Source organism: Typopeltis vanoorti, chromosome 26 (assembly GCF_054136105.1).
Source record: "Typopeltis vanoorti isolate ZY-2024b chromosome 26, IOZ_Tvanoo_1.0, whole genome shotgun sequence".
NCBI lineage: Eukaryota > Metazoa > Arthropoda > Arachnida > Uropygi > Thelyphonidae > Typopeltis > Typopeltis vanoorti.
In genome coordinates, this window is record NC_143574.1 from 7,331,946 (window position 1) to 7,347,505 (window position 15,560).

A 15,560-nucleotide genomic window follows, 5' to 3' on the forward strand; every position below is an offset into this window, starting at 1 on the left:
TGCGAATGATTTACTGATAGATTAAAGGTTTATGCACTGCTCAAGTTGCAACAGTATTTATTGCTAAACTAGGTTCATCTATAGTGAGGTGATCCAACTTAGGCAATTATATTGCCTAAGGTTTTATATTGATGCTGTGAGCTGTAGATTTTTAGTAAAGGAAGCTTTGATGGTTTGCCAATTTCTAGCTTAAAAATTAGGAAGAGTGTGCACACGCACACCCTCATAATATATAGAGCACAATTTTTTAGCTTTAAAAATATCAATTCTAAATCATCAGAAACTAAAATGATTCAATTTTTTAAATTTAATCAAAGAAATAAGCATTCAAGAAATAAGTAAAGCAAATGATTTTATTTGTACATCATTGACATTTACAATACCAATAAAGGAATTCATGAACTGTTAAGAATTTTCTCTTTCTCGATAACTGAAACAAAACAAAAAAAAATCATATATAAAACTGAAACATAAATAAGCAATATATATATATATATATACAAATGTGAATTAATTTTTTTTTTAATTACAGTGTACTATGTACAGCTACATGTTACAATAAAAAATAAAAAACTTCTATTAATTGATAAATAACCTTTAAGTACAGAACTTGATGCTTGGATGATGGATGCTAACACTGTTCTCACAGACTACCAAACTTTCTGCTTTTGCATATATACAAATAATTTATCTATTTTTTTTAACGATTAATAATCATAACAAAATTATATAACAGAATATATGATTAACAGATTAAGTCATGTGGGCATGTAAAGTTGTTTGCAAGGATAGAAGAAAGAAGAATTAAAAACTAATTTTAATGTTCCCAATACTTCATCTGTCACTGAGACATCTTTAGGGATTACAAATAACTCTTAAAACACACTCAAATATAACACAATACTAAGTGTAACATGTGGATGACTCTAAAGTCCTATCGAGGTGGAGTGCCCTCTATAGGCATTTGTAGGTGACCTAGGATGTAAAATGGGATATCTGATAATTAATGTTTCCCAAATTTTGGGAAATTTTATGCAACCATATTTATTTAAATTCGGCTGATTTCTGAGTGCTGCTGCAGATTCTATAAACAGTATCTCTTTTTTGAATTTACTATGGTGGAGCATGGTGGTTTTCTCTAGGAGATCCTGTGAGTTGTATCCAAAACATGGTGTGCAAGGCCAGACTGACCATAATCGTGATTGCAGATGTATGATTTTTGTTCTTCTAAACGGATGGTTGCTGATCTACTGGTCTGTCTGAAGTAAGCCTGCTCGCAGGAAAGGGATACTTTATATACTCCAGGCATTGAGAGAGGAAGGAGCTGATCTTTGGTAGAAGGGATAAGAGTAGCGAGTTTATGGTGGGGCTTAAAAGATGTGCAGAATTTGTACTTTTGATGTGCCACAGATGGTGATAGCATTTCTGAAATCCTTCTGAAGAGATAGCCAGGGAATGGGGGAGGAACTGATTATTTTTTTAATTTTGTAATCACTGCAGCCATTGGAAAGGAAGGTGTTGTGTATATTGTTGAGTTCAGTTGAAAGGAAGGTTCACTAGAACAAAGTTCGTGGGATCTATTGGTTGGAGTTTTAATAATGCTATATTGATGAAAAATGAAAAGTTGGTCGTTGCTGGGAATCTAAATAGCAGAGTAGGAAATCACTAAGATACAAAAATATTTTGGGAAAATTTGGAGAAAAGAACAAAGCTAATAATAATGGCAAATATCTATCGGATTTCTGCTCAGCACATGGACTGGTTATTACTAACAGAAGGTTCAACATAAAAATGTGCACAAATTCACATGGAGAGAAGAGGCTAGGAATAAGAAAAGTCTCATTGACTATGTTATTGTTGATAGTGATGTTTTCTCCCTGGTGCAGGATGCCAGAGTGTACAGAGGATTTGAAATTGGAAGTGATCACCATTTAGTTTTGAGCAGAATAAAATTGAATTTCATATTGAAAAGCAGAACATGAAAGAAAGTTTTAAAATGAATAAAAGTTGAGCAGCCTTCAGATGTAAACTGTAGACTAAAATACACAAAGATTATTCAAGAAAAAATGAAAGGGTTTGAGAACAGGAACAAAACCTTGGAGATTCAGTGGAAAGCCCTGAAGAAAACATTGACTGAATCAGCCAGAAAGGTATGTGATGAAGTTGTTTGTAAGGATAGAAAAACCAGAACTACATGGTAGACACAGAAAGTTAAAGAGGCAGAGAAGGAAAAGAAGAAAGCATATCAAAAGTTCCTGGCAAATAAGTCAAGTTTGTGATCTTAGAGAATACAGAGACAAATGTAAGAAAGCTAAACACTGTGTAAAACTAGCTAAACAAAAGTCATGGAAAGACTTTGGTAAGAACATAGAAAATAAATATCAAGAAGGTGGCCTGATATCTGGCAGTTGTTGAAGGAGCTCAGAAATGGAGGAAAGTGCTGTAAAACGAATTAGAGATGATAAAGGTGACATGAAAACTGGAGAAAATGAGATATCCTTGGTATATGGAGTAATTAGTTCAAAAACTTGCTAAATGAAACAATCAGTGACAACACTATGGTAAAAAAACACTCAACAGGCATGCAATCTGGAATACATATCCATACTTGAAGTAGAAAAAGCCATCAAAAGCCCTAAATGTGCAAAGACAGCAGGAGTACATGATATTTGACCAGAAATGCTCAAGTATAGAAGTATAAGTCCTGCAGTGGCTGCACTGGATAGTTCAGAAGGCCTGGACAGAGGGACAAATTCCAGATGATTGAAGTAGAGCTTTCATAGTACCCATATACAAAAAGGGAAATAAAACTGAATGTGAGAATTACAGAGCTAATTTTCCTACACAGTATTCCTGGTAAAATTTATGCAAATATACTTGAGAAATGGTTGAGAAAGATTGGGGAAGAAATTCAGGACAAATAGAGACTCAGGATAAGATTTTCACTTTACGACAAACAGTTGAGAAATCATGGGAATATAACAAAGATCCGTATTTAAGTTTTGTAGATCTGGAAAAGGCATATGACAAGGTACCAAGAGTGAAGCTATTCAAAACGCTACAGTTGTATGGTGTCAATGAAGCATCATATCAAGCGATTCTTAGTCTTTATTTGAGTTGTAAGTCAGCAGTCAGAATTAAAGGAAGTATAGGAAGATGGTTTAATGTTAAATCTGGTGTCAGACAAGAATTACTTTATCCCCTCTGTTATTCATTATCTATATGGATCACATTATGAAGGAAAGTGGTATTAAACCTGATATCAAAATTGGAGATGTTAATGTCAGCTCTTTACTTCATGTGGATGATGTTATATTTCTAAATAAATCTGCTACAAGTCTGCAAGATTCCCTGAATAAATTGAATAACTGTTGTAATAGATATGGTATGAAAGTCAATGATAACAATACAAAAACTTGAGAAAGATTAGGGAAGTAAACAGATGGTATCAATGGCAATATCATATTAAAAAAAAGAGGAAATTAGTAAAGAACTTGACATTGCCAGCATCCAGGAATGTGTTAGCAGATCTAATCTCAGGTGGTATGGTCACTTAAACAGAATGGGAGAGGAAAGATTAGCAAAACAAGTGTTCTCTGCTAGGCTGGGAGGGAAAAGACCCCAGAGGAAGACCAAGATATAGGTGGATTGATACAGTAAAAACTGTCTTAGTCTTGAAAGGTAACACTGATTTGGAGGAAAATTGAAGATAGGAAGTTAATAATGACGTAAGTTTTTCATGTAGTACTATCATATCCTATATATACCCCTTGAAGATACGTGTCAGGAATTTGATGATGATATTGTTGAGAGGGGTGGTGGTGGGAGAGTATGTGAATGTATCTGCCTGTGTGAGTAGGTTTTCTATATACAGTGCATAAAACTTCACACATTTTGGGAAACATTATCAGAGATAATGTTTGCCCACAGAGGGTGCTCCATCTAGATAGGACTTTAGAGTCACCCATGTGTTTCACTTAGTATTATGTTGTTTGGTGTGTGTTACAAGTTATTTGTAATCCCTGAAGATATCTGAGTGAAATAAAATATTGGATGCATTAAAATTAGTTTTTAATCTTTTCCTAGTGTGTAAATATTCCATTAAACCTCCAACATAAGGAGTACACAATGTTTGACTGAAAATATTAAAATATTCAGATACAGTTTTACTCACTATAGCAAATACCATTATAACAAACTTGCTCACTATATCAAACTACTGAGAAGTCCTAATAAAATCTCCATAGACATAATGCTATTCTTTAGGAATGTTGAATAAGATGTTATACCTTTTCACTACTTGTATATGGGGTATATATGACTTCTGCATTACTTCAACCTTGGTATTTCTTTGAGTCTGGCTCCCACCGATGAAACCCCAATAAAGGTCGATAATGCAGGGTTTCCTAAATTGTGTTCCGCAGAAAGTGAACAAGTGTTCTGTGATGTCAGTGAGCAAGACGTGTATTTTTAAACATGGAAGTAATTCGGGAAAGGGAATACCGCTGTTTGCCACCAGTCATAAAAATTGCCTGCAAGCCGATTACAACTTACAACAATGGTCGGCATATCCTCTGTTCTCAAAACTGAATGAAATAACATCAGTGTTGTAAATGTTAGTGACCAATCAGCAAGGAAGTATTAAGAAAATTTTTCCACTGAAATTGAAGATCAAGGTAGTCTGTATCCAGTTCTCAAATCTAGTAATACTGAATACTTTCTTCGTAAGTTTGTATGGTAGGGTGAAAGTGCTTGTTTTGAAACCGTAGTGCCGTGATTTTTTAAAAGTAATAGGCCTACAGATTTAAATTTTAATATGAATAAGAGACAAGGGACTTTGTTTAATTTTGGAGTTAAGAAATCTCTTATTGAAGGTGTTTGTGATGCAACAAAAAGTGATTCATCCACTTCCAGCCTGCAAAGCAATTTCCAGGAGGTACCAGGAGGATAAAACTACCAGCACACAGGAGAAAAAGTCTGCATTCACTCATAAGTACTTATAATAATATTATAAATTTTTGGTGATCAGAATGGGATAGGTCAATGAAAATCAATGCAAATTAATTTAATGATGTTGGCCAATATGCTACAAGATTTCATTAGTCCAATGATTGATAACTGATTAAAATGTAATTTTATATTTGTCAACATGTCACACCGTATACATAAGTGTATACGGTGTGACATGTTGACAATATTCTTTATGATTATGCCATAATTAATTATTAATACATTACAAAATAACCAAGGTGTTTTGTAAAAATTTCAGGATTTGTGAAGTATTCCGTTGTAGGAAAAATCTGGAAAAAGCTGCCATAATGCATAGTATTATACACACCCGAAAGAATGTACTTTGCATTATGAGATACTAAGGCAATAATGGGAAGTCATCAACCACTATATACAAGTAGCCTAGTCATGAAACCTCATATGCAAACTTCGTTTCTTACTTCTTGGCATTTTTAATTTAATTTATTCTACAGGGAATTAACTATATATCCAGTATAAGAACCTATTCTTCGGTCTCTGTGCTCAGTAAAGTAATATTTGACCATATAAAAAAAAAAAAAGTTTTACAATTTCTATATGCATAATCCAAAGGCCTGTCAAAAGGTCAAATTCCCAATGATGTGAACAGCTCTCATAGCATCTATCTATAAAAATGGAAATAAAATAATGTGAGAATTATAAAATAATTTTCTAATGAGTGTTCCAAGATTTATGCAAGCATACTTGAGAAGCAGCTAAGAAAAAATTTGGAAAAGCTGAGTTCTAACTGGATAGCAGCAGTCACAATCATATTATTTACTTGAAGATAAATAGTTGAGAAATCAAGTTAATATCATGTAGACCTAGAAAAGGCATATGATAAGATGCCAAGAGAAATATTCAAAATGCTACAATTATATGGTTTATATGGATATGTGTGCAGATCAACAGTAATAATCTGTAGTATTTCAAGCTCTTTAGGCCTACAACTTACACTGATTGACTTTCAGATGTGTGGAGAAGAGTATGGAAGCACAAAGTCAAGAAAACTTAAAGAAATTAGGGTGGATGCAGGTGAGTGTGTATGTAAGGGCACCCATGAAAGAAATGAATGTATGAACAAAATGAATATATAAAAAAAAAATGTAGAATCTAGTCTCTCAAGCAAAAATATCAAATGGAGATAGTTAATTCAGGATGCAAAGGTGGATGGGGATCTAAGGGGATGCTACAGTTTCTATATAATAACATTTGCAGTATCAGAAATTAAGAAAGAGGAGATTTTGGTCTTGTTATAGGCATTAGTGAGACTTGGCTAACAGCAAATGACATAGTTACAGAGATAGAATGTGATGGATTTTGTATTTTCATGTAGAACAGAGTAAGACAGGATAGAAGATGGGGTACTGCTGCTGATGAAGATAAATTGCAGACAACAAGAGTAGGAAGTCAGGCAGATGGCAGTTCTTATGAAGCAGCCTGGTTTGAGATTGAAGCCAGCCAACAAGACAAAATATAAATTTGGTTGCTGATATAGGCCGGGAGGAGGGGGGGGGGCCCAAGAATGATACAAAACATACGGATCAGCAGATTAGTTTTATAGGATCAGAAGTTCCTATTGGGAAGAGTGATCGTGTGTGGTCTTGATTTGGAAGGCAGCAAAACATGGAAATCCAGTAAAGGGGTATATATGGGAACTACAAAGCAAGTGATTATGACACACTTAAGAGGCAGCTTGAAGCAATACTATGGCATAAAAATCTGCAAGGAAAGGATGTTCACAGTGGATGGAAATAGTCAAGGGATATATGGAGGAAACAATATCACAATGTATATCTAAGGTCAGGAAGGTAAATCAGGTGGTAATAGTAGTTAGACAAGTGGTATCAAGCATGAGCGGCAAAAAAAAAAAACAAAGCAGCTCTGGAGGATATATAAGGAGAAAGATGACCAGAATAGGAGAAAGAAAGATTGTAGAAAGTTAACTTTAATTAGTGATGATGGTACACAGTTGACAGAGGCAAAAGAAAAAAAAATTGTTGAGCTACTGAGTGACCACTTTGTAAGGTTAAATCATCCAAGTGAGGATATTGTTATGGCAGGGGTGACAGGGACTGATGTGAGAACAGACACTGATGAATTGGAGGTACTTAAGATATTGCAGAACAACATGAATGCAAATACAGCTGTGGGTTTGGATGGGATATTGGTTCACATTTTATGAGAATGTGCAGTGGACTTGGTGATGACTTTGACTTTACCATTTAAGTCTAAGCTCTGGCTTATAAAAGTCCTGAAAGGGGGCTAAAATAATTCCTTTCATTAAGGAGGTTCCAAGTCTGGGGTAGCAAATTATAGACAATCAGTATCTCAAGAGTGGTGGTAAAAGTATACTGGAAAAGTTGGTAAAAAACAGAATTTAGGAATGGGTGGATAAGAATATGATACTCTATGAGGTGCAGCATGGCTTTATGAAGGGTCAGTTATGCCTTAATAATCTACTAACTTTTATAACAGAGTGATAGCTGAGGTGGATAAAGGGAATGGCTACACAGTGATAATGGATTTTGCAAAGGCATTTGATAGGATACCACACAGAACTCTGCTAAGCAAAATGCAACAAGTAGAGATGGATATGAAACTGATAATATAGATACAAGAATGGCTTTATGGACAGATACCAAAAAGTAGTATATGGAGGACCAGATTTTAAAGAGAAGGCAGGATACCAGTGGTGTGCCTCAGGGCTCTGTACTTAACTGGGTTTCTTGAGAAGTGATGAAGATTCAGAGGCAAGTGATCAAGATGGTGAGTATTCTAGAATGCTTCCTGTCAACAGATTGACAGTTTATGGATTGCAAAAGTTAGTTGATAGACAAAATAAAAGTTATACTTTTTTTTTTTTTTAGAAATACAGCGTAACTATAGTAAACACCATTATATAAGTGCTCACTATATCAAGCTACTGAAAAGTCCCAAGGAAATCTTCAGAGACACGATGCTATTCCTAAAGGAAATTCACTATAGGTAACAATTCATTATCCAACTATTCCTTTGAGTTTGATATAAATAAATGGTAAACTGTATTAACAGCAGGTAAATCCATTCCTTTAATTGTAATTATTCTAGTAGCAAGACTTATACGTTGGTTAGACATAACTGGTAATTAGTTTACGGAATTAACAACGCATATAAAGTATATTAATTAAAGGTAACTTTAATGAATAACTTCTATATTTCGGCAATGTCACATTGCCATCTTCAGGAACATAAAGATATGGTATGTGCACTCAGGAACTAACACAAAGCAAATGAGGAAGAAAGCAAGAAACTAATATTTTTCCTAAAGTCCTAATGGTGCCCTCTTGCGGGCTAATTTGGTAGTCTTGGCAGTTGGGCTGAAGTTCTCATAATGAAAGTCTCCCAAATTTGGGGCAGTTTCATGCACCCAAATTTGTTGAGGTTAGGAACGTTTTTTAGAGCTGCTGAAGATTCTTTGAATAATCTTTCGTATTTAATATATTTAAATTTCGTATTTAAATATATTAAATACGAAAGCAGCACTGTGGTAAACACAGTGCTGCTAGCATCCTTCACCCTCCTAAGTGCTACAAGCTGGATTTTTATTATTTTTTTATACAAAATAAGAGAATTGTATAGGATTGTTGATGATAAAATTAAATATTACAAGCAAATATAAATAAATTAATAATTGTATTTATATATTGAGAAAAATTGGGGGTGCTGCAGTTCCGCAGTGCCTATGCACGAGCCACCCATGAAACTTTTCCTATATATTACAGTTAGATTCATCTAAATCATTCCTAAACTTATCTCATCATTTTTGGTACAATTTGCCAAATGTTACAGTTTTATAGAGGGGGCATGGTATAATTCAGAACACATGGTTTGAGGGAAAAATTCCAGATGAACTGAATAGAGTTCTCACAGTACCATCTACAAAAAGGGAAATAAAACTAAATGTGAGAAAATTTCCCAATTTTCTCACATTTAGTGAGAAAAAACAGAGAAATTTTCCTACTCTGTGCACGAAATGAAATTTATGTAAGCATGATCACATTTCTCCTAATATCTTCATTTTTAATATGATACAGTCATTAATACCATCTGTTTACTTTTCTTTCTCAAAACATTCATATCTGCTGACTCTAGTCTTTGGTCAACATCTTTTTTTCTAATCTGAATCTCAGATTAAAAAGTTTAATTCGTTTGAACACTTCTAGTGTTTTAGCTAATTTTTCTCTTATTCCTATAAATTTAATCAACTAGCCTCCTATCATATCAGCTTTGCTTATTCTATTGTCTATTTCCATATTTAATTTGCCATCTGCTGTGAAAATGGTACATAAATAGCTGAAATAGTTTATTTTCTCTATAGGTTCTCCATCAAAAATACAGATGATGTTTTCAGTTTTCCTACTTATTTTCATGGTTTGTCAGTTTATTGATATTTTCATACCAAGTTTGTTACAGCAGCTATTCTATCTACTTAAAGAATCCTAAAGCCTTGCACTGGATTTATTTTGGAGTATAACATTACCTACATAAAGTAAAGAGCCAAGTTGAATATTTCCAATTTTCATATCAGGTTTCGTGCCATGTTTCTTCATAATGTGATCCATAGAGATAATGAATAATAGTGGAGATAGTATGCATTCTTGTATTATACCTGATTTTTAAAATCGTTTTCCTATATCTCCTTCAATTCTAACAGCGACTTACAGATTAAATTAGACCACTGTATAATGTTCATTTACCCCATATAACCATAGCATTTCTGACACCTTGTATGGTTTCCAAAAGGAGAGATATCCCAAGTGTTTCATCAGTGGAAAAATAACCCACACTGCTTGTCTACAAGACATAACTGTGATCCTAAGTCAGTCTGTCAGGAACGAGATCGCCGCTGTCTGAAAAGGATTGTACTGGACAAACAGAACTTCCCATGTGCAGTAATTGACAGAAGCATTTAATGAAGGCTATTCTCAACCCATATCTTAATGAACTATGCACAGGGAATTGAAGAGGATCGATATTGGCAGACACATGCCTATACAGAAACCACTGATTTCTCCAAAGTTTCTAATTCAGTGGCCAGTATGTGTAACTAAGTGAAAATCTGATCCTCCTCCCAACTTGTTCTCAATTCCACAATTTTTCCTAGCCTCTTCTCAAGTATGCTTACATAAATTTTATCTGGAACACTCAGTAAGGAAATGCCTCTGTAATTCTCACATTCAGTTTTATTTTCATTTTAACAGATGGCTATTATGAGAACTCTAGTCCAAACAGATTTGCTCCTTAGACCGTGCCTTCTGAATTATGCAGTGCAGCTGCTATAAAATATTATATAATGATGATCATCAGCCTGTCTTTTTCAATCCACTACAGGGTGAAGGCCTCTCCTATTGCAGGAGTATTGGGTCTACTCCTCCATGGTGACCCAGAGAGTGTATCCACACTTGGATGAATGAAGGTGGAAAACAATCACAAACATCCATGCCTAGGCGGGATTCGAACCTGCAGCCTCTTGGCTGGAAAGAGGATACGCTAACCAGGCCAGCAAAACCTTTATGTGTATATATATATATATATATATATATATATATATATATATATACACACACACATATACACACACACACACAGTAAAATCCCTTTTTCACACTTTCCAGGGGACTGATGGGAAAAAGTGTAAATAGCAGGAAATGTAAAAAACATTAAAAAAAGGCTAAAAGATGACTTACTGATATGTGACTACATACTAGATAACAAAATTTAATAACTGAAAATAAATCTTTTAGCCTTTTTTTAATGTTTTTTACATTTCCTGCTATTTACACTTTTTCCCTGCAACACAATTACTTTCTCCCCACACTTGATTATACACAATACTGTGATGAGTCTTGAAACAATCAATCCATCCATTTGACGCAGTAAAACCATTAATCCCCAACCCTGCAGTAAATTCAGGGCTTTGCTTGGAATATAGTGCCATCGACTGGAATACCTGACACTCTTATAGAAACAAACCACTGCCAGAAGTTTATCCAATTCATCGTATGTCGCTGTTCGGATATATTTTCATTTTTTTTTTTGGCATAGCACCAGATTGCTTTGCATTGAATTCAATGCTTGACCTGTTTTTTACTATTGCATTCAAAGTGGACACAGAGAGTCCAAGATCTTTGCTAATTGCACACGTGTTCCAGCATGACAATCTACAAGTCACAGAATTGCCATCTTTTCTTCTACTGAAATACATTTTCTGTCTTTTTTCTATATGTTACTAATATGAATCATCCACCACCAAACTTGAAATCAACTATCACACACTAAATTACGTTGCAGAAATTCTGCAATATACCACGTGCTTCTGAATTGCGACTACAAACAACAACGATGCAAGCTAGTGAAGCGATATTTCACAAACTGTGGTTTATTCACTGATATCTAATATTCACGAGTAACAACTGTTACTTGGTAGAAGTGTGAATGTGATTTCACAATACATGTGTGATCCTTGTTCACGATTTCAATACAGCACTGTGAATGTGAAATCACATCACGACACGTTATGGGTGCCATGAGCTACTAACAGTTTAAAATTACTGATATGAAAACTTCACGGTATCGATTCATACTGTGATTGAAAAATCACGGTATCGCTCATCACTACATCACTGCTGCAAGCGTGTAAGTCACCATGATGGCAGAAACGAAACTACAGCCGAAAGCAACGCCATCTGGGAACAGAAATGCACAATTTCTGCAGAAATCGATTGAATGAGAGGAAATCAATGCGAAAATCAGTGTTGTCACCCGTAAATCACAGGAAATAACGTACACATCAAGTTGTTAATTGTGGGAAAACAATATATCATAAGAATAAGCCTTAAGACGGGACCAATGGAAAATGACATAAATGGCAAGAAAACGTAAATTGCAGGAACATAAAAACGGCATTTTGCTGTGTGTATATATATATATATTATTTGACACCTCCAGGGAGTCCAAAGACTCATCGAGGATATACAAACATACATACACATACCTCCGTATTTGAGCATTTTTGGTCAAATATCATCTACTTCCACTGCACATTTTCATATTTCTGGTGGCTTTTTCAGCCAAGTTTTATCTGCAAAATATCAAGTTTGCAGATGAATACTTTGTGATAGATAAATACTAACAGCAAATACTCCAGCACTTCTAGCTTAATCTGTGATGTGAGAAACAGAAAGATAATTTGAAATGACATTAAAGTCTCAGAGGAAGATGATCGATTTTTAGAGATAAATGATAAAAGAGGTCAGAGTGGTTATTGGACTTTGGAGAGCAGTAAAGGCAGCAAATCAAAGCAACAAACTGTGGTGAGGAAATTTTGAGTCAGAGCAAATCAGAGAGGGAATTAAAGGACTAGCAATCTCTAGTAAGGAATGTCAGAGCTAGCAAATGCATATGTTATATCCCTCTTATGGAAGGAATCATGCAGAGTATAGTTTGAAGAGCCGTTATGGAGAGTAGTTAAAAATACACATTGATGTTCCATAAAACATAGATTACATTTTTATGCATCCAAGTGGTGTACATCATTAATATTTATGATGCAGCCACAAATGCTGGTGAAGTTGGGTTATTATTTTATTTATTTATTTTTATTTTTTGCAATGGATTTGTTGCACTTTTTAGTTTGTTACATGGGATTTTGTTTTTTTATTTTCTGTTGAATTTTATGAGGAGCTCTAGTTTTTTGCTTCTTTTTTTTTAACTGTAATATTTCTTATTTTTGGTGGTACTGTTCATGGTGGAAAACAAGGGCACACAGTGGGAGTGAAAGATTTATGAATGATTCCGACACAGGGAGTTCCCATTTCCTATCCATGCATAGTCTCAACAGTGCCCTCTGCATATTTCTTTAAATGAACTCTCTACAGGCATAATCTGGAAGAGGGAGTGGAAACAAGATAATTTACAAGCTGAATGCTCAAATCTCCAGATGCATTATTATCAGGTTCCTTTCTATATATGATTTAACAGCCAGCTTGTGGAACCACTTTATTGCTGTATTTGCAAATAGAAGGGATATTGGGTCCTTAGTTAATTATATGTTTTGAGCATGCCAATGAGGAATGTCACCCTGAATGCAAAGAGACATTCCTCATTAATACAGTAGTCATCTCTCTGAGAGGGAAGTGATTTTCCTTGAATGATATTCAAATCATAATTACATAAGATAATAAAGCAGGAAACTGAGATATCATAGGGGATCATGTGTGTGTGTGTAAGGAAAGAAAAGATAGTTTATGATTAAATCACTGTCATATAGCAGTTTATCCTGTTACTAAAATAAGAACAGAGAATAAATACTGTACATTCTTTTTTCAATGTTAAATGATGTGCAGCACTCACAGTTAATAATTCAGAAGATAACAATTTAGGGATTAAAGAAATCTATTAAAACATTATTAATCATTATTTCAACATTTATATACTGAGTTCATCCTCAGAAGGGATCAAAACAGCCCTCAGGATAGCCAGACAAAAGGAGCAGAAAAGTAAAGATGTATTACTAAGCCAAGATGATCAGCAGAGAGGATGAAATGGATATGCTGCATATAAGAATGAAAGTGGAAGAAACACTGAGAAAGAAGAAAAATGGGGAAGGCAATCAGACCTGATAACATTCCCATAGAAGCATGGAAATATCTAAGTGAACTGTGTTGACTCTACAGATGCCTTTAACAGGTTCAATGAAAATAAGAAAAAGCCAATGGAATAGGAAGGGAGGGAGTATACTGATTCCAATACATTAAAACAAAGGTGATATCCAATCCTGCAGTAAATACAGAGCAATTAAATTCATGAAAGGGTAACTGAGAAGAGAGAGCAAGATCTGATGTCAATTAACAAAGAGCAATTTGGGTTTGTGCCCAGCTGGGAAACAACTGATGACCACCTTCACTCTAAAAACTGCTCATAGGTATTGGGAGAGCAACACAGAAATCTGTCTGGCCTTCACTGATTTGGAAAGGCATTTGATAGAGTACCAAAAAAAAAAACAAATATGGAAAAGAATGAGAAAGAAAATCATCCCAAAAATGTAGGTAAGAAAAATGAGGGCAGCAAAACAAGGATGTCATGTGGAGTAGGAATCACTGAGGCATTCCCAGTAAAAGTGGGGGTTCGTTGAGGGTAAACTTTGAGTCCTTTCTTATTTGTCAAGCTACTGGATGCATTGACATAGATAGTAAAATTGAATCACCCTAGACGACGTTTGCCAATGATGTGATGATTTGCAGAAAGTCTGAGTAGGAAGCAAAAGAAAAACTCGAACAATGGAGGAAAGCTTTGGAAGACAATGGCTCGAGGATTACTAGAAATAAGACGAGTACATGTCTTGCAGTGAGGCAGCGTGGGGGGGGGGGTATAACATTACAGAATAAACACAATGCCACAAGTGTTTAGGTTCACATAGCTAGGATCACGTGTCAAAAAGCAATGGATACCTCAACTCAGAACTCAACAGGAGTATCCAATCAGGATGGATAAATTGAAAGGTTTCAGGTATCTTGCATGATACCTGAAATATGCCTAGCAAGTTAAAATTAAAAGGAAAGATCTACAAAATGGCAGTACTGGTATTGATCCCGCCATGGACATGGATGTTCATGATTGTCTGTGAAAATGCTAGTTCGTATATGAGCTTCACAAGCCAAATACGAGTATACTCGTATGTCGATTTACCGACCTCCTATGCCAAACACAAGTTAACCCTTAGTATAATTACCTTAATTTGGATACTTGAATAAAGCGGAGAGCACATCTGGGGGCTTGATAGAAGGGAAATAATTTCAATTAAAATATAGTATATTATGTATGTGTCTCAGAAGCCAACTACAAATATACTCGTATGTTGATTATCAACCTCCTATGCCAAGCGCGAGCTAATCGGTAGTATAACATGTAATTTGTAAATCAATTTAAAACTGATAAAATCAATAAAAATAATAAAATGAAATCAATAAAATAAAAACCAATTTATTCAAATTACGAATGATTCACTTTAAAACAATTTTCCACGCACAATGGCGGTTTTTCCTGGCAAATAGGACAATAATAATGTGTTTCGCGTCGTTGTTTGTTTCGTGTACATACTCGGCTTGGCTTTGTCGGCGAATATTTTTTTCTGTAGGTGGTAAAATTTCCAAATAATGAAGATCCTGAATCCTGCTGATAATCTGTGATGCTGTAAGCTTATCCATTCCAACAAAAACTGAGATAAATTGATCTCTAAATTTTAACGCAGTCATTGCATTTCCAGTAATTATATTATAAAATTTATGCGCATTTTGAATATATATATATCAAGAATGCGTATTGCCCATTTCTTTGGCCATCTAATTGTCTTTCATAAGGGGGAATAGTAAGAAAGCATTTGATCAGAAAGATCGATGCCTGACATACCCAAATTATCGTCCCTAACGATATTTGGTTTTAATTGAATTTTACGATTCCGATTTTTTGCTTCAACCATTTAAAATTTGTGC

The 15,560-nt window shown here is 34.7% G+C and overlaps 1 protein-coding gene across 1 annotated transcript in view; it reads right to left on the reverse strand.

Moving 5' to 3' along the window:
• Positions 1-335: 335 nt before the first annotated feature.
• Polr1H (RNA polymerase I subunit RpI12) overlaps positions 336-15,560 on the reverse strand; it is a 30,831-nt gene continuing 15,606 nt past the window's right edge. The window contains exon 4 of the mRNA XM_090414909.1: positions 336-430. Within this exon, the coding sequence (XP_090271035.1) occupies positions 406-430 (25 nt within the window). The 3' untranslated portion in view covers positions 336-405. The remainder of the gene's footprint in view (positions 431-15,560) is intronic.